Source organism: Bombus bifarius, unplaced genomic scaffold (genome assembly GCF_011952205.1).
Source record: "Bombus bifarius isolate JDL3187 unplaced genomic scaffold, Bbif_JDL3187 scf7180000009145, whole genome shotgun sequence".
NCBI classification, from domain to species: Eukaryota; Metazoa; Arthropoda; class Insecta; order Hymenoptera; family Apidae; genus Bombus; species Bombus bifarius.
This window is the reverse complement of record NW_022884930.1, coordinates 1,180,218-1,199,429: the sequence shown is the minus strand read 5'-3', so window position 1 is coordinate 1,199,429 and position 19,212 is coordinate 1,180,218. Positions and strand designations below refer to the sequence as shown.

At 38.9% G+C, this 19,212-nt stretch overlaps 1 protein-coding gene across 1 annotated transcript in view; it reads right to left on the bottom strand.

Annotated features, from left to right (window-relative positions):
- The window catches only part of LOC117213970 (peroxidasin-like), a 343,899-nt gene that overhangs the window by 11,171 nt on the left and 313,516 nt on the right, over window positions 1-19,212 (bottom strand). The window contains exon 8 of the mRNA XM_033459723.1: window positions 12,969-13,108. Within this exon, the coding sequence (XP_033315614.1) occupies window positions 12,969-13,108 (140 nt within the window). The remainder of the gene's footprint in view (window positions 1-12,968; window positions 13,109-19,212) is intronic.

Below are 19,212 nucleotides of genomic sequence, written 5' to 3'. Positions count from 1 at the left end.
CGTGTACCTCCATTCGGGCATCGTGGTGTGCAGCCGACAATTATCTTTACGAATCCGGCGTTCGGGAAACGGGTACCCGTGTTTCAGCAGTAGGACCAACGCCACGAAATGCAACGTGATAGACGTTTCTCGAGCTTTTCATGTTGTTCAGCTTCTTTTGTTGCGCTTCTTTTCAATGCTGCGCACGCTTCGCGGATCCGCTATTCGAACCTTTCTTTTTAAGCGAGGTTTCGTAGCGGGAATATCGTCATCGAGAATTAAAATCGCAGAAAGCGTCGTCGTAAATTATTGTAAAATAGGATTTTATTTGTTCTCGTTAAGAATTGTATTGTTATCGCTTGTGCGTTTAGAATAAAAGTTGCTAGAGATGCAACATTCGACGCAATGTTATTCGAAATTTAATTGCGAAGTTGAGAATTCTGGATGAAAGTTTGGTGCTTGAAATTTCCTTATACGCGTGTTAATTGATACGAACGTAACGCGTGAATTAAAAATAGTCGCGCGATTAACAACGAGCAACTGTACCAAGTATGATAATAAGTTGCTTTATATCGAAGTTATTTCGAAATTTCGTTCGCAAAACTTTAGAAAGATTCGTATCGAATTTATATAATCTCTAAAACTATTTATTTATATTATTTATTTGTGACGTATATTATATATTATAGTTTATATTTTAATGTAAAACGAACGAAAAAAAGAACTTATTGGAACGAAGTTTTGAAACGTGTTAATTTGGATACTTTGATAAAAGGAGTTCGACATATCTGTAATTGCAGTAATAAAACTGGAAACTCATCAAAACTGGTATCGAAATCATTAACAAGTTGAATATAGGTCCGTAAACCGTTGGAAAACAGTATAGTTGAATAGAGTTAGCAAGCGTTTCCATTTAAATCCGTAAATCGTCAACGAATGGCATTTACCCTCCTGGAATCACACGGGGAGAAACCGCGGGACGATTAAAACGATAATAATAATAATCGCAAAACGATTCATTACGAGCTCGAATGACGGTCGAATTCATTCGTTAAACGTGGCCCGCGGGGCACCCCTATTCTCCCCTCTGCCCTCGAATTAGCCCGTTTCAACCCTTCAAATGTTCCACCGGCAAATTAGTTTTCGAAACGACTCGAGGGCATTGACAACTACCGTGGAAAGTCACGAAATATCTGAAGGATACTTACAAAGTATGATTCCGGATGCGTCGAGATAACGAGGGATATTCATGTACAAAAATCTCGTTTGAAGTCAATTGTTGGGGTCGTAAACGATTTAGGTTTACGTTAGAAATTGCGTTAGTAGACGAACGGACGAGCTGACTAATCTTTAGCTCTATCTTACACTTTGTGTTTCTCAAGATTCACGAACCGAAACAAACGACGTCTTTTTCACGAGAAGTATATTTAAGTATATTTGAACAGACGTATATTTGAAGAAGTATATTTGAACAGACGCGTCTTTCCAACGCACTATCCAACCGCTTTGTTCGTATTTCTACGAAATTCTGTCAAGATACACATCTAATCTAAAACGAAACAATTGCATGAAAAGTATTATTGAAGTAATCGAAGCGTCGAAAATGTCGGTAGAATGCGTCCGAAGAACGGACACGAAACCTACGCTATTCCACGTCAAACAGATTACGTACAATGTTCTATGTATAAATAATATACGCAGATAAAAATTTATATAACATTAACAATGAATTTTTCACTAGGTGAAATTTATATAAAATAGGGTGATTCGAGTCATATTCTCGTTTTCGATATTTTTTCTTGCCGGACTTAAAGCACACGATTTTTCTCATTTCTTCGCTGCTGTATCAAAGATCGCTGCTGTTTCGTAATACGCAACGAGTTTGATTATTCCGTGGAAAGTTGGAGATTAAATTTCGAGACGTTGAAGGTTAAACGACTTAACTAAAAGCCACGCCCGTTTCGCGACACCCTGTATATACCGGTCACGATAGTTTCACGGAAGGTTTCCAGCAATCGAGACAATAGAATAAGATAAGAATCGAGGTTGAGAGAAGGGGCGAAATAGAAAGGGAGGTAAGGACAAGGGAGATTCGTCGAAACCCTCGGGCAGATAACGTCGACTAATGTGTTTCATCTGCAGCGTGGTTCACGTTTAATTAATAACCGCCACGTACCCCAAGGGTAATGTATATTAATTGTAAAGAAAAGAAAGAGAAGAAGGAAACAGTGGCGGGATGGCGCTGCATCGAAATTAAAACCATCCCTGACCGTTCTTTCCACCTTAGGATGATGCTCGCGGGCGCACCTGTACACGATACTCGACAAACAACGTATAATTATGCGCTGTAAATTATCACCGTTGTCTAGCGCGTAAAGATAATACTCGAGCGACGTGTATTATCGCGTAATTAATTTCGTTTCGCGGTTCATAGACGTGCTATTTACGGCCGGAAGCTTTTGTCGAGAAAACGATATTTCAATCGGTAAATTTGTTACAGATTTTATCGCGGATTAGTTCGGAGGTGATGCAGTTTCCTGCATGAAGATTTGCAGGTACTTCAACGTCGAATAATTAAAAGATTTACTGAGATTTTTGTGTACGAAGCTTTGGAGATACTCGCATGCTAAATAGTTGGAGGATTTAGCGAGATCGGAGCAATCTAAATGGAGATGCAGAGATGAATATTAAATATATTTGTGTATTCTAAATTAAAAGTGGGAGTTTAGAGGGCTTTACGAATTCAGTTACGAAACGACAGTCTAAAGCTTCGATATCTAATTCTCGGTTAGTTCGAGAAGCCCAGATACGAGAATATGGCAAAAACGATTTGCCAGAATGTAGCAAATTTTGAATTACAAGAAAGTATTACTAGCAATATATCTTATTTCCTATAATAACAAAAATAAACTTTATCGAATAATTTTGCTAACTATGACGAAACGACTCTTCCAACTTAATTCTTCCTTTTTTCTTCTTTTTTTTCTTTTTGGCTAATCTACGACGTAAAAGAACGGTCCTAATACATATATACCTGCATAAGCGGTGTATCTTCGTTTTGTCGTGTTCTCGCTCGATCACCAAAAGCGTTGGACGCGTTAGATCGAGAAGACGCGCGAGAGCGATGTGTATGCAAGACGCGGATAGCGCAGAGTTATTGCCTGAGGTGTTGTATGCAGGTAACTACAAGGACGGCCAGAATAATGCTGGAAGTAATGCGAATTTGCTTGACAAGTAGTCGAGCAGTCGCGAGTCGCATTCGAAATCAGTGTAGACTCGAAGCCCCGAAACAGTCTTTCGAGAATTCCGCACGTAGATTGACTGGTCTACGAACGTTCCGTCAAACGTCCACGCGTTCTACGTGTGTCCATCTACGATGACCAAGTCGCGTTTCTCGTGAAAACGACAGTTGGAGAACATGCGAATTACGATCGACCCTTCTGGCCGTGGCAAACGTAATCGTCCGAGCATTTTCGCGCCGGAAATCGAGGCACGGAATTTCCACGTCGTACCACTCTCTCGCGTTTTCGGCAAGATTCGTCGTTTTGTCGAAAGCAAGGTGCACGCGAGTAGACTGCGAATTCGCCGCCGTTGGCTGCTAGCGAATACGTTGGTACGAAATTGGAACAATATAATTCTTTAAACTGCGATGGAATATCGTTAAAGATAAGTTATGCTTTAGTTCCTTCGTAAAACAGGACCAGGTTACAATCCCAAGAAACGAGATTAATCACAGAATTCCGCGATTATCGAAAAACGGAGCGACGAGAAAGCGATACGGGTAATAGAAAAATTATCGCGGACCATTCTATTCTGTAAGAAATATTCTGTCGCTAAATTATACCTCGATATTTACTCCTCACCCGAAACAATAAAATAAGCGACTGTAGCTTTCAAGCGATTTGAAACGTATTAGGTCGTCCGAAAAGTTTCTTTCGTTTTGTAAGGAAGTAATGGATGCACAACATTTTCCGCTTTATATTATTTTAGCGAATTACGTATGATCCATTTTGTTCTATCAAAATAAAGATCACAACGTTCGACAGATTAGGTTTCATGTCTGTATAAAGATACGCCGTTGCGAAAGACGTGTCTGTAAAAGAAAGACACTTTTCCGACAACCTAATATTATTAACCAGCATCATATGAATAAGAATGGAAAATATCTGGGTGATTTTATAATTGAGATACAAAATTCGTCTGTCAATCATCCGTATCTCACATCTTTATACCTCCCTCTCTCCGCTTTATCCAATTTCGACTCGACGCTCTTAAATCACGGTGTTCCCCGTGACGCGGAAAAACTGTGGCGGAACAAATAGTCTCGTTTTCCAGGTCTTCGTTATTCGCCTCGTCTCTTTGAAAAAACGGAAGCTTCGCCGCGAATATGATCAGGTCGACTCGCTGACTCGACTCATGGTAATCCATGGTAAATAATGCACGATACTTCCGCGGCTGGTGTTCTGATACTTCCGGGCTGTCCGAGCCGCGAAAAGCCCCGCGAGAAGCAGTTTCCACCCTTCTTCGTTGGAAACTTCAAAAGCCACTTCTATCTTCCGATCTAAAGCCCGCGTTTAGCGGCGTATGTATCGTGTGAGACGGTGAGCCTCATCGATTCGACTTACACTCGATTTTCCTCCGGATACAAAAGTTACCGGGGGCTTACGTTGTTCCAAAAGCGGAGGAGGAAGAGAGGTTGAGAAATCTGGGGCAACGTCGTTCGATGCTGGCAGGAAGTCACTCGGATACACAGAGCCGCTCAGCTTTTTAGCTCCGAGAAATGCAACGCGCTCCGAAATGAAATGGAGTGGATGCGAGCATTCCGTGTTTTATTTTTATTTAACTACGAGATGCAGATTATTCGAATCGGTAATTTTGATAATGGATTAGAAAATTTCTCAACCCGAAAATGTTGAATATTATAGGAAATACGGAACAAAATTTTGCATCTTTTTCACGTCAAATATATTTCTGTGATACATTCAGTCTCGTACATAAGACCCGTACGTTACATAAATTCAAATATTCGCTGACGGGTATGTCGTAACGGTTTAATTGTCTAATTAGCACTGATGACGCGACTGTTGCCTTTTAAATCTCAAGAACCGACGTAAATTTGCGTATGCCGTTTATAAGTGGAATATTGTATACCTACTTAACGAGGAACATGAAGCTTAGTGTCTGTTCGTCTACTACAATCTACTGACGCACGTGGTGCGTCGATCCAGTCGGGTAACATCGTAGTACTACTGTTGCAATTTTGATCTCAGAAATCGTATATATTATCTACGCGTTTCGTTTCACGTAACGCGTGTTCCGACGAAACGATCTGGAAAGACAAAGCGTGGCGAATAACTCACGAGCAAGGAAAAGAGACGCGAGGAAACAAAGTGGCCGAAAAGGAGCAACTTACGTGCTGCGTCGCACAAATAACAGAGCGCATCGATCACCGGTTCGAGTACCCAGGTTGTAGAAACGCTTCGCTAGAGATACGAGATAAAGGCACTCTTTCTCCACTGCATCGATATCATCCGTCGTAAACGGAGAGACAAGCAACTTAGGGAAAAATGGATCGAAGTCGAGAGACAAGGGCTCCGCGTATACGCGATGATACAAAGCTTTGCGGATCGTGCGTAAAGCGAAGGATTCAAAGGTCGATCTGGTAAAAAGGGAAATCTAGAGAATCTCGAGTAAAATCGCGACGAAACTGGAAGAGCAAGAGGGTGAAAAGGAAGGGAGCGAAGAAAAAGCGCGGCACAGTCGAAAGGAGAAGACTCGGCGAGGGAAATGAGTCGGCCTGAATATCTCCGAAGAACTTTTCCATGAATACGCCATGCATGAGCACCGGTGACAGAGGAGGAAGGGGCCAGCCGCATACGAAACACCGTGGCTTCCTCGAGGATCGGAAACCGGAAGAGGAACGAGAAAGGACGGTTGACGAGGGCGAAGCGAACGAACGACAGAATAAATTTGAAACTTAGCGATACAAAGAGCTCGGGGCCTCGCACTTCACGAATCACAAGTTCTCGGATCTGTCGTCAGAATCGTCCTGTGCTATTTTTCCCCTCAAGCGGTGGTCAGAAAGTATCTGCTTGTTATCGTCGTTCCGTTCTTTTGTGGTGAGATAATATCGTACGATGATACCGATATATGTTTACGACAGAATTTTTTTTTCTTTTTTTGTATTATTTAATTTATACTTTACAATTTGTCCAGCTGGACAGTTGGTAAATTTTTCTAGCTTAATTGGTAAGTAACACGTGGATGGCTACCCCCAGTGAGATACCATTTTCGAACGACAGAAATTAACGGTAAATTGTAAGAAAAGTGAAAAGAATAATAGAGAGCTTCTTCTAACGCAAATGCTGAAGGTGAAGTACCATTACTAATTCCGAATGTGCAAGGATATATGCTCTAAAAAAGACGAATCGTTGATTCGTGCAGTCTTAAGTAGAGAGGATGTTTAGACGTGTTCAAATCACGTACTTCTATTTCGTGTGTCTGAGAACAACCATTCGAAGGTGGCTCAACTACATTTTCTTGAGTTATCACTATTTCCTCTTGGGACTCTGATGAAAGTATATCTACACCTTGCTTTTCAGTTACATGTTGCTCAGGCCAAGGAACTGTCAAATTCGACAACGGCATTGTATTCGACGTTGCGTTATTATCTGTGAAATTGTAGATGTTTTTGTAAAATATTCTTGCGTGCATGGTTGTCACAACGTACAATATGTGTGTCATAACATAATATACACATTCTACTCGCGTTGATGTAATTACAAAAGAAGAAGCAAAGAATCATGATAATTTTAACACACGACGATCATAGATATAGAAACAATATCGAAGTTGCTGGTCCATCGAATCAAGAAAATTCTCGTAGTGCAACGAGTTGACGTATTGCTTGCAGTTTAAGAAATATCTTTATACGCATGTATACTCTGCTGCAACTTTTATCAGCTAATTACAAAGTGAGTTCAATTTATATCGTTGAGGTTGACTGATAGAAGAACGGATGGATGAATTTGTAATAGAAAATATATTGAAATAAATAAAGGTATAAATATAATGTATAACTTTATGCTGATCCAAATCCTTACTTTCTTAGTGTCATAATACAATGGAAAAATAGGGTGTGCGTTCATATATTTATAGCGAAAGAACATTAGCAAAAATGTTAACCTTACAGCTTTAGCTAAAGGCCACAAAGAACATAAACAGAAATCTATTTATTAGTTCTTTTGTTCCTAGACCTTGTAACCCAAAACGTAATTTATATTCAAGGGCACAATAATACGGACCTCTCCTTATTTAGAATATTTTTATTTCACTAAATTCTATTCTCTTCGTAACAGCGGTCTCCAGGTCATGAATATACATAAATAAAGATATAGAGTTTTTCTGCAGGTAATTACTTCAGCATAAATGGTGGTAAAAAGGTTAATATTTTATTCACAGTTCATAAACGCGAATGTTTACGAAATCTAGAAAGAAATACCTGATCTTTCCCACTGTTTCTACCACTTTTTTCATTGTTACTTTCCTTGTAAATTAAAAATTTCCACGAAATCCTCGACGATCGTATCTCGAAGCAGCATAGAGATATTCTCGCGAGGATACACATGGCGATCTTCGTCCTATTCCTCGATCGTGAAACTCCGTTTCGCAAAACAATTACTCGCCGAAGCAGCTTCGCAAGAAGAAGCGGGGACTTCTTGAAAAGTCCAAGTCGGCGGTATAAACGATGAACAAGGAGTGGAACGGAAATTGCGCGACAGAGCTCGATCGGAAGTTGTTCGGTTGCATCGGCGAGTGGCTTTCCGGTCCGGCGTGCTTAACAGCAGACGGTAGACTATTTTCTTGCAGCGGCAGTTCCCCGTTGGATGACATGGTCGGTTATGTAAATGTCTCGAGGGAAATGAAAATCGAGATGAAACGGGTATCCGCGAACAGCAATCGAGCGAGCCGTCATTGGCAGACTCTTCATGAGCCCCCGTGTCGTGTTTCTCAACTTCTTCGATTACTCATCCGTATTCCACGGGCTTGGATTTCATAAACGGCACGAAAACGACGTGGGGTAAGAGAGAATGGAACGAAAAGGAAAAGGAAAGAAGAATAATAGACAGCGACGTCGTTGAGAAGCCATAGAGAATGAATTATCGACCGTGCACAAGCTTGGAAAATTCTATCGGTAGCGCGCGAGAGGTGGCTATAATCTTTCGTTCCCCTTCGAGCCTCCCAAACACCGTTATCAGTGAGAAACAGAGGCCCCGGCGTTCGCTCTAACCGAGACACACACCCGATAGATCACCTGCTCGATAAACTGCTAAACAAACGTGCTGTATATTATAGTTGTGCTTCTAACCTTCCATTTACTATCTTCGATGGATGCGTCGCTTCCACGGGATGTCGCAGTAATCATAGTGCAATTGACAAGGACACGATTCCTAGGTGAAAAAATAAATCGAGAATACAGGATATAATTTCTTTCGTACGATACTTCGTTGTCGACGTATGTGCTTTCCCGTATCATTTTCTTCGATATTGCTGAAATGTTTGAAATATCGTTTCATAGCTTCTTCGCAATTATGCGTAATATTTACGATAAATGATTGGCTTCGGACGTGTGTTGGTTGAATGGAAGATCGTTCCGGACAAAAGTGTCGTACGAAATCGATGAAAATATCGGAAGCAAGTACAAGGATTCATAAAGAAGAATTATAGAATTTGCTCACGATCGCAAAATAAAAACTTTAGGTTGAAACATCGTTTTAAAATTTGTATGATCCACGAGCCATTAACTCAAAACTCTTAAGTAAGAGCTTTGATTAGTAACGCCATAAATACGCCGTCAGTTACGAAATTACAAAGTTTCTTAAAACCAAAGTCCCCGTTGCAGGTGGAGACACGCCTACCCTCCACGTACAGTTTCCAGGATACTGAAGTTTAATATGAGTAAGAGGAAAAAGAAGATGGGAGAGGAAAAAGGACAGATGGTCCCTCTAGAAAATTGGACGCAGTCCAGAGGAAACGCTGAACAAGAGGAAAATGTAACGCAATATACAATGTAATGAATGGTACACCCAGTGTGTCGTTAAAATAATGTACACCCTTAACCCGTATCTCTTTTATAAATACAGTAACGCAACCTAGGTATCTCGATTAGCAACTTTCTCACATTTTTCTTATATATGTATGTCGGAGATGAAAGGACATCGGGGCCTTTCTTTTGCAATTTTTGGGAAGATTCCCAATACTTCAGTCCAGAGTATTTATTATAGCTGCACTTAAATAATAAAACCTAGAGGTAGTTGTTATGATTCAATCCGATTATGTTTGCCCGAGATTCGTTACAGTGGGCTTGGGCTCGAGGTGACACGACTGGTCGCCGAACGTAGCCACGGTCACGGGATGAACGTTTTTACCTAACAGAGAAGTGGGACACACGTTGTATTAACAATCAAACCCCGGGCAGGAGCAATGTCAGCTCTACGCGGGTCTGCCCAGCAACGGCGGCTGGAATTTTGTTGGTATCCCCGGCCAATATGCAACGAACGAACGCGATCGTAAGGAGAGGAAAATTTCCATCAGTCTTTTATTCTTGCGATCACCTTGCAGAGTTTTCGCATCGCCTTTACGCGCAGTATTATACCGAGCGTCACAGCAAACGTTACTTTGTGCTTCGAAATATATTCTACGTTTAACAAAGAGTTACCCCGTTGACCGTGGATTCGTTATTGAACCTAAGAACATTGTCTTTAATATCTCGAATGTCCATTCACCACGGTTATTTGTCAAACTTTGTAAAAATCAATATTTATACCAGTAAATATAATCTCTATTGTACAACAACGATGGCTAGTCCGAACGAGGATTCGTTACACGCCCCTAAACCTAACGTTAACCCGACATATATGTGAAAACAATTTTCCACATTGCTGTAAATATGGTATAAATATGTTGATTATCAACTTCGTCACATTTTTATAATTAATATGTGTAAACAATTTTCAATGATTTCTTGTCTTTCTGCGATTAAAATTCAAAGGCAGCATTATTCGTTCGAAAAACGGAATTCAGAACTTTAAATAGAACGTTAAATCAACGATTTCAAAATGTCTGTTCTGCGAACTATGAGAATTTAATTATATAAAAAGGCTGTTTCAATGTACGGTCGAAAAGCACAAAGAATTCGTAAGCAACAATAGCGAAACGAAACATTGTTATCGAACAGTGGCTTGTCTCGCGTTAGATTAAGCTCTCCAGTCTTTTCCAAGGCTGACCGTTGTAATCTCCGCAAATCGAGTTGCGGTAAACAAGTATCTGCCTGAAAACCTTCAATTACTACGTTCCAACCAATTAAACCATTTTCCAATTGAAACATTTACAGCGATTGTAGAAGTATGATACTACATGCTTATTAAATGGCTCGTATGCTTTGGAAAGTCGAATAATTTGTTAATTAATATCTAAAGTTCTATCATTCGAGTCTTTGTTGCGTTGATTTGATCTGTTCTTTTGTGCGAAAAGAACCACATTTATGAATTAATAAATAAAATGAAATAATAAATGAAATAATAAAATTTTTCTGCTTCAGACAAATGGAACGCTTTTAATTATAACAGAATCCTCTGACAACTTGTGCAAGATAAAAATCATCTATCTGCTGGACATCTGCTATCTAAAATCGATATCAAGATTCTAATTCCAAATATTTAATTTCAATTTAATTTCAAAATCTGTGTCATTTTCGTTTAAAATTTACACACCACGATCCGTGCTCCTCAGCTTTTCTAAATTTTCCACAAAGAACGAACAAGTAAAAGAATTATGTGTAATTCTGTTTTGTATAAATTCACACGGCTGTAAACGAATTTACAAATCCACGTGGAAATACCGCATAATTTCTGGTTCGCGTGTTTTTGTTCTGTTTACTTATGCGACATAATATTAAACGCGGAATATGCGTGGTCGTTGCGCATAATTTTCGGCTATGCCGCGTAATTCACTTTGACGTGTATTCAAAGTTGTCCGCAAAAGACACACAGAACCATTCGACGCGTCTAATACACAAAGCCAGTTTATTTCAAACAACCGCCAGTTCATTTCCAACACTCCGTCCTAATATTCGTTTTTGAAATTTCGCGAACGAAGGCAAATAGTTTGACATTGAAACGTCGACAATAACAGCTCCACAAATATTTTTTTTTCTTTTTTTAGATACAAAATTTAATTCCTCCTATTGCAAAAATTATTATAATTATTCGAATTTAAAAGTTCTCATTATTCTCTTGTATCGTATAACTGGAATTTTTGACACTTTCATCGCCGATGTTAAACTATGTGCAAGACAATTTGCTTTTGTAAATGTTCTTCAAAAGTAGAAATCTTAAAAAATGTAAAAACATAGATATACGAATAAAATAGTTATATTGAATTTGAAAAGATTATTTCAAAGTAGAAATTAAATTATTTAATCCATTGTAATGATGAAATTAGAGGCTTAATTATAAAATAGAATAATATATTGACGTTTATTAGCGATCGTAATCGTGCAATCGTCGTTAAAACGAATGTATCCTTCCCATATTTATATTTTACGATTAAACTTTGGAATTTTAATCACTTTATAATGACTTCGTGTCATGCACTGGTTGATTGTGTCGTTAATCATTTTGCTTCACTACTGTCATTCGGAATAGCGACATTTCACTAATACATCATGGTTAAATCTTCATTTCTGTCGACATTATGATTGATTGTGAAAAACTGCCTTAATGCTTCTGAATTCTGTACCTGTGTAATCGTATAAAATGAAGTATATCAATGTTATTTAATGGTAATAAGCTTGTACAATGTACAATTAGAAAGCGATCGAAATATCGTTAGTCGTTCTTATCTTTTACTTAATTCAGCAATTAAATAATTCGAAGATCGACAATTTTTTGAACGATCGAGTGATTTTATAAATTTTTGACACCTATAGCTATCGATTTAATTATTAGATATTCGTCTATAAAAATAGTGAAATTTACGGTACATGACCAAAACAGTGAAGGAATTATAAAATAATGAAATTGCATTCCGCGAGAAATAACTAAGTATCTAAGTATTCACAGGTATATTTTACAAATTTTAAATTATCTTTCTGCGCAGGAAATATTCGAATTTCAATAATATTAACATATTCGGGTGTTCGAAGGATATCTACAAATTTTCCCAACAGTTTACAAACTTTCACTTTCAACGAACCAAATTATCATAATGGCTGCCATTCTTATACACATCTGCTACTGAAATATTGACTATACAAACACGTATTTACATTTTCGACAGTTCATGCATGACGCACACACGCTTGCGAAAATGCTTAAACATCTATAGAAACATTTCACGAATATACAGGGTGGTTGGTAACTGGTGGTACAAGGGGAAAAGGGGTGATTCTACGCGAAAAAAGAAGTCGAAAATATAGAATAACAATTTTTTTTTCAATTTTTCCATCGAGACAACGATCTACAGTGAGATCCGTTATAACGTACCGCACGCGTACCGAGCGAAAATTCAAAGCCGATTTTCTCGGAAACAAAGCCTCAAACGAAAAATTTGTATTCTATACTTTCGACTTCTTTTTTCGCGTAGAATCACCTCCTTTCCGCTTGTACCACCAGTTACCAACCACCCTGTATATTGTAATTTCATAAATAAGTGTAAATTATTTGATCACATTTTTTAATAAGACAATGTATACATTTCATAATGTTCGGAAAACAGAAAGTAGAGAAAATTAATGAAATTGTTATGCATAACGTCGGGGTGAATCAAGAGCTTCGACGCTAAAGTATGAAAAGCTGGAGTTAACCAATTTGAGAAAGGATCAAGAGAATTTATATTAAGACTAAAAAAAAGAAGACGATAGAAAGTGGTACGCAACAGCGAATATAATGGTTCGAAAGTAATCGAATGTTGGCCAGAAACAAACGTACCGTTTAACACGTGGACGGAGACCGTGGTAGCTGCCGCGACATCCGCCAAAGCGCAACTGTAATTCCCGCTGTCTTTTTTATTCGCGTTGGCAATGTAGAGCCTGGATATCGCGCCGCTGGCGCCCATGTCAGTCTTCACGCTGAAACAGAAAGCAGAAACGATCTCACATAGCAACGAAAACCACAAAGTCGATGTGGTTTCATCGTTTAACGAAAAGCAGACGCGAATGGCTTCTTGCAGCTTGGTTGCTCTTTGCTGGCTTTTCAGGCAAACACGGAAAATGACCAGAGGTAAAGGAGTTTGCTTTGAGCGGAGAATAAGAAGGTAAGGACGAGCGAAGAGGAAACGGAAAGGTCGAGGAAGAAACGGAAAGACGGCGGGGCTCGAGGGCGGATAAAACCTGTGAAGAATGGCGGCTGGATGGATTGTTATTCTACTCGTGGGTCGTTGACCCGTTCCAGAGAATCGTCGTGGAATACATTCAATCTCCGCTCGTGGCTTTGAAGCCTGAGAACTTTGACTAGATTTCGTCGTTGATATCCTGTGCTTATGATGGAAAAAGAGATGATAATGGGAAGAAGGTTAGTTGTTCATTGGTCGCGATATTCGTATTTTAATGGACAAATATTCCTGGCCGATCGTACATCATTTTATTTATAGTAATTGGAAGAAGTACATGCGCACTATTGTATTTATTATGGTATTTGCAGAGTAATTAATCAGAACCAAGTGAAAAACTTCATTGAAACACGATTCATGCGGAAAATCAACCTCGCAACGATAATACGTAGCTGTAATAATATTTACTAAGAGAATAAAATCATTTCCAGCTTTTTTGTTCGTAATTTTATAATCAAAGCCCTGGGAAAAAATGTACTACAAAATACGTGTTACAAAATGAATGTATTGTTATATATTATTCCAAAGCTGATGGGTACATACGATACGTCAATAAAGTTGATCGATATAGCTATAACACAAGGAAATTCAACAGCCCCAAACCCACTGGAAGAAACCCAACGGAACGATACCAACCAGAAATGTTTCCGCAATTTTGTTACACAATGAAGCCAATATAATCATGGTCAGAGTTATCGAGAGTTTTCGAAGAGCTGAATGTACCACGTTCTGTCTTTCCTTAAAATCTCCAAGTAGTCCTCTTGTTCGTTGGAAAAATCGTTGGTTTTTCTTTGGCGCGCAGAGAAAAGAGAGAAGGGCAAGAAGAGAGTGTAAATCAAGTTGCACCCTTGGTGAAGCGTCTGCTCGTGACAGATCGACCGTTCTTCCAGAGTTCCGTTACCCTCGCCGAAGATGTGGAATGGAACAGTCGCGGACCATATTACGCGCCCTTAAAATACCGTAGCCTATCCAACAGGAAACACTTTCGTTCGATTTACGGGACGCACCGACTGGTAATGACGTAAACGAATTTACGAGTATATTTGAAACAGCGACGAGAAAACACTCGAGGAATGTTCTGTTATCGCGCGTTCTCTTAAGCGGCGACAATGTTCAATCACAGTATGGAAAAACGATCTATCCGCAGGGCGAAACAATTTTATTCTTAGCTATAAATAAAGAAGATTTTTACAAAAAATTTCTTCCAAATTCTTTTCCTCGATTAGCATTCGAACGCTCTTATAGAGAGTGGCATAGAAAAATTGTCGACTATGTAGAATTTCCATATTATCATAAATTCGAGAAATGATTATTATCGTTGAGATTATCAGATGTATGAACAGAGAAACGCGTGGATAAATTGTAAGGTAGAAAATATATTTTCATACAGAAGTGTAAGTACAAGTAGGAATACAACTCGAGCTGCTCCAGATCCGCACGCTAGCAGTGTTACCATATAACTGAAAACCCCGAAGCCAACGCCTATCTACTGTTTATGATCTGCCTTCGTCCCAGTCTTTCGTCTATACGCTGTCGATGGCTTCGGTGCTTGAGAAAACTAAAAAGACCAGATGTAGAGTTTTCTTAGAAGTGGTGACCACTTCAACAATTATTATTATTATTATTATTATTATTATTATTATTATTATTATTATTATTATGTAGCGGCACATGCGTCATAGGACGTTGTTTTGCGTCATGCCGTTGTTTTGCCACAGGGGATTAACACAGTTACGACGCACAAAATGTAATAAACAAATTCTGGACAAAGCAATGTCGCTGCTACGTGCAAGAGTCAACCGGAGACAAGTTCAAACCTTCCGGGAACCCCCTCTCCCTCGAAGAGTATAAATAGACGACCATGTTCTCCAGACATCAGTCGTCGAGATCATCAGTCGAGGGAGTAAGTATAACAAGTCTAGCGAATCAGCATAACAATTAGTTTCAGTATCGAGTATCCTTGTAACGAATAGCATCGAGCGAGCAACGCTTATGATTAACTCTGTATTTTACATTTGAAAAATATCTGTAAATCTATTTGACGAAACCAACTGGTCTCGTTATTAATTTAACATTAGAACTACCGATAGTTAACAGGAAGCTATTCCTACCAAAATCAGTAAAAATGACCGGACTTTACAAAATACGTAATAATAGAATATTTTTATATTTATCGATTTATTACTTTCTTACAAAAGGAATTCCATGTTATGTAGTACATTTTTGGTATTATTAATCCATCTGGGTCCATGGTCGATCTAAACGAGGGTTGACACATTTATAAAATTGTAGAATCAGTCATTTTCACTGGAGTGGTATTTCTGGCGTTAACATGTAGCGATCTAGCGATCGATCCGGAATTTTCCCGATATCTGATATCTGATAAAAATTTGAAAAACGCGTGGCAAGTTGTAGAAAACGAGGAAACTGATTAATCGGGGTTCGATAAACAGATCGCAGCACCCTTTTACGCTTTGACAAGTACCAGCCATTTTGACTGCTATTGGTACAAATAGCCTTGATACAAAATTATTTTCAGTTTGAATACATAAAAAACGAAATAAAATTCATTATATCATTCTTTTAGTTATCGTTGCGAAAGTCGTAACATCATTGTGGAAGAAAATATAACAGAAATTAGGAATCTTAAAATAAAATTATAAGGCCAGTCAATTTGACTGATGTGGTAGTTCTAGTGTTAACCAACACGTCTCATCGTTCGTCACAATTATTATTATATTACAATGCCTATAAATTATATCATCGTTACGTCATACAAGTATCTAATTACCGTTATGCCGTATCATTATGTTATTATTCTTACGTTATAGTTAGCGAATGTAAATATTTCTATGAAGGCCTAGATACATAGAGTCAGCGTTTGATACGTGGCGTTGACCTACGTAGATGTGGAAGATCTAGATATTGCCTCCCTCGGGCAATTAATTCTAGATCCAGAGATTCAATATCTAAATGGTCTAGATCTTGCATTAAGCAGGTAGCAAGATAATCTAAACGAGACCTAGAAACGTTACATGTCCAGCATCGAAATTTTCAACAAAAAAAATGCTTGAAAACTAAATTTTTCATACGGCAGAGAGCAACAATCGATGGGTCGAAAACAAATCATGTTATTTGGAGCTGCCAATTCTACGTATGCAAACCTAGTGTCTTTATCGCGTACAATTTCACTTTATTTTATCAATTTATTTGAAAAACAAACATTCAATTACGGCTGTCTATGAAATTGATGAAATGGATTTTTGCCGAAAAACTTTTTCACAACTCGGCGAGGACAGTAACCATATTTTCGAAATAAAATCAATCGAATGCCGCGAAAATATTTTTTCTGTTACGCGGGCGAATTCATAAATGTCGAATGAAAAGTTACAGAGAGCTCAATTAGCGTATTGTTCGATGCGTTTTGTCTCAATAGAGTCGTTTCATCGTAGTCGATTTATAGAACAAGAAACGAAATTAACGATGTACGCGTCGATACAGTAGAATGCAAAACTATTACGTCTATGCGTAGATTCATAAATTCTTTTATTTCTGAATTTCTGTGCGTGTAACATAGTTTTTAATTTACTTGCTCCCTGTAATTAAATATTTTATACACGCTATTTTACACAGATTATGTATCTACATATATTACATGCCTCAAGAAAGTTCGAAATATCGTTATCGAAATATTTAATAACACGAACTTTGTGAAAATTTCATGAATTATCTATATAACATATTTTACTTCGGACATACATATGTACACGTACGTCTTATATTTCGAAATGAGAGTAAAATTATTTTCATAGTGAAAGTTGCAAACGAGATATTTTCTTTCCACCGTGAAAATTCTAAATGAAAGATATTCCCTTTCGCAGACTATTCTTTTCACAGGTTTAGGAAGCTTTAGTTAGCCGAGCAATCCAAATTTAATATTGCACGTCGTTTTTCTTCGTGCCTGTTCCTTGACAGAGGTTATAACCGTGATACGCAATATACCAACGTTTGAGAAACACTTGGGCACTTAGATTTAGGGTTATATACCTCTGAAGATGGCTAGGGCAAGTGTTGTTACTCTCTTTCGATTATTTGCTCGAGAACTTCTCCGAGAGCTACCTTAAGTACGCCGAAATATTGCTTCCTCCGGCTAACTCGTATTTTCGAAAACGTCCGCGACGATGAATCAGCGTTTATTTTGCATTCGGTTATCTCGAATGACCAATATCATTTATCATTGCTATATCGTTCCATTGCATAAAAGAAATACTTGCTTCTTAGCTGCTTGGATTCGTCTAGTTATCTCTTAGCTGATGTGCAACAAAATTACAAGATTATACGTAAAACGATCAAAGTTGAGCTGAAAAACTTACTTAAAATTAACAAAGACATGACAAGGCTCTTGCAGATGCCAATTTCACTGCAGGTCCACCAGTCCGTTTAATTTCATTTCCACTTACGATTATGTAATCTCAACTTACCAGAAATAAGGAAGTATCCAGATACTGCAGATTTTGTTATTAATGACGCAATCACTTAATTGCCAGCCCAATATTTTAATCAAACACGCGACGCGACTGGAATCAGATCGGGATTTTCTCCCCCATTGCACGGCTGTAATGATCGAACAGGAAGATCGCAAAGGCTGGATTTCAGGAAGACGGAAGGGAAAGCAACGAGCAAGAGTAACGATAACGGGGTGGCAACAAGTGCTCTTAACGCCCTAACGGTTTCCCTCGCGGTGGTTCTTGAGGGACGTTGCCGATACGCCTCAAAGGTCTCGTGATACTCCTTAGGCGAGCAGGTTCCAACCGAGGAAACGGTTATGGGGCTAAAAGGAAGTTGCAGGATGGCGTCCGAATGAATTTTTAAACCGGCCCGATGCGCTGGAATGCGCGGCAACAGTCTCGTTTCCCGAGTTTCGCTCTCCACCCTTTCTTGCACCCGAACCACCATTCTTTCCCTTTTGCGGTAACTGTCATCCTCCCTTTTCTCCGATCTCTTTAACCTGCCTTCTTTAAATTCCGTTCCCCTGTGTCCGATGTCGCGAAAAAATTCGCTGTAATTCCTGCTTGATCGCTCACCCTTCTCCCATTTTTCATCCCTTCGGCTTTCTCACACTTTATTAAACGATCGGATGATGTAATTGGTTGGAATACGATGTTATATGTATTAGTGTAGTATCGGGTGAAAACCCTGAGTAATTAACTGTTGGAATACAACGATATCAGTCGCATGCGGATAGAGTGTTTGGTCGTACAGATTCTTCCATTCGTTGCCCAGCGCCATCCCCACCAGCGTGCGTTCGTGAGATGCACCACGGCAGTTAGCACGTGCATGCTTTTTCAAAAGGACGCCGGAAGAAGCGTGAGGATATGGATGGAACATTCTAGATGGGCACGTCGAGAAGCTACTAGAAGGTTCTGTGCCACATGTGACGCCACACAGACACATGAGAGTGGGGCTCTAAACCTTTTCAAGGGCCATGGGTCACTAAGCCAGTCTGTGAATAACTAGCCAACTGTCTACGTTCCAGAACGCACATTTATAACTCTCGAAATAATTGTTTAATAAATATCACATTATATTATTTCAACATAAACATTGTGTCTTCCACAGAATATTAATCCTAATTCCAAGATTAAATTCTAACATTAACACCTTACCGACCGCCAGCTCAGCTCTGTTTCGGTTTAGACTCTCCAATACCATTCTTTCGTTCATCGCGAACGGTAAGTTTTTCAAATTGGTATTCAACTGCGGGAGCTTACAAAGCAGCACAACTGACGCAACCGAGCAAGGTACCTTAGTACTAAATAACAAATTACTGCTCAAATAATGAGA